The sequence below is a fragment of the Pyrgilauda ruficollis genome, unplaced genomic scaffold (genome assembly GCF_017590135.1).
Source record: "Pyrgilauda ruficollis isolate IOZ18807 unplaced genomic scaffold, ASM1759013v1 scaffold1315, whole genome shotgun sequence".
Classification (NCBI taxonomy): domain Eukaryota; kingdom Metazoa; phylum Chordata; class Aves; order Passeriformes; family Passeridae; genus Pyrgilauda; species Pyrgilauda ruficollis.
In genome coordinates, this window is record NW_024511600.1 from 1 (window position 1) to 1,086 (window position 1,086).

Below are 1,086 nucleotides of genomic sequence, written 5' to 3' on the forward strand. Positions count from 1 at the left end.
GGGGACACGGAGCTCTTGAGGACACGATCATGGGGACACGGAGCTTGAGCGGACATGGGGACAGAGGCGACACAGGGATAGAGGGGACAGCGGGGACACAGAGCTCGAGGGGACACGATGCTCTTGGGGACAGTGGGGACAGAGGGGACACGATCACGGGGACACAGAGCTGGAGGGGACACAGGGACAGAGGGACAGCGGGGACACAGGGACAGAGGGGACACGGAGCTCTTGGGGACACAGGGACAGAGGGGACACGATCGTGGGAACACGGGGACAGCAGGGACATGGGGACAGAGGGGACACGGAGCTCTTGGGGACACAGTCGTGGGGACAGCGGGGGCGTCGCCCCGTTGCCCCACCCACCTGCCAATCAAGAAAAAAAAGGGCGGGACGGAGGCCACGCCCTCTCAAAGCCACGCCCCCCGCTCGGCTGCAGTTCCTGCGGTGAGCGGCAGGGGGAGCTCGGGGTGAGAAACGGGGAGGGAGGAACTCCCCCAGTTGGGGGTGTCCCCGTGCCGGGGTGTCCCCAAGTCCCCCTGTCCCCACACCCTGGTGTCCCCAAGTCCCCCTGTCCCCATCCCGGGGTGTCCCCAAGTCCCCGTGTCCCCAAGGACGACGCCACCGCCGTTAATTAATTTACAGCGTCATTTATACATCAGGATGAACTGGGATGAACTGGGACGAACTGGGGCGAACTGGGAGGGGGGAGCACGGCCAGCTTTGGGGTGTCCCGGTGCCGGGGTGCCCCCAGCCCCCCGGGGGTCACGGGGGGGTCCGGGCGGGGCTGCGGCGCGGGAGGCGCAGCCGGGGCAGCTGGAACGGGAGGCAGCGCACGGGGCGCGGCGCCGGCAGCTCCGAGAAGAAGGTTCGAGAACGGGGGGGGGGCCCCGCCTCGGCCTCCGAGCCCCCCAAATCCTGCAGCACCCCCAGGATCTCCCGCCGAGGGCCCTGAGCACGCAGACCCCGAGCGTCCAGCAGCGCGGCCACGTGTCTGCGGCTGTGGGGACAGCGGGGACGGGGACAGGGGACAGGGGACAGGGGACGGGGGGACAGAGGGACAGAGGGACAGAGGGGATGGGGACA

The 1,086-nt window shown here is 69.0% G+C and overlaps 1 protein-coding gene across 2 annotated transcripts in view; it reads right to left on the bottom strand.

Annotated features, from left to right (window-relative positions):
* Window positions 1–608: 608 nt before the first annotated feature.
* LOC121349080 (exocyst complex component 3-like protein 2) overlaps window positions 609–1,086 on the bottom strand; it is a 5,512-nt gene continuing 5,034 nt past the window's right edge. The window contains exon 4 of one of the 2 annotated variants that reach the window (XM_041459160.1): window positions 609–1,000. In XM_041459160.1, coding sequence (XP_041315094.1) covers window positions 766–1,000 — 235 coding nt within the window. In that variant the 3' untranslated portion in view covers window positions 609–765. The remainder of the gene's footprint in view (window positions 1,001–1,086) is intronic. The other variant, XM_041459159.1, reaches the window with a different exon arrangement.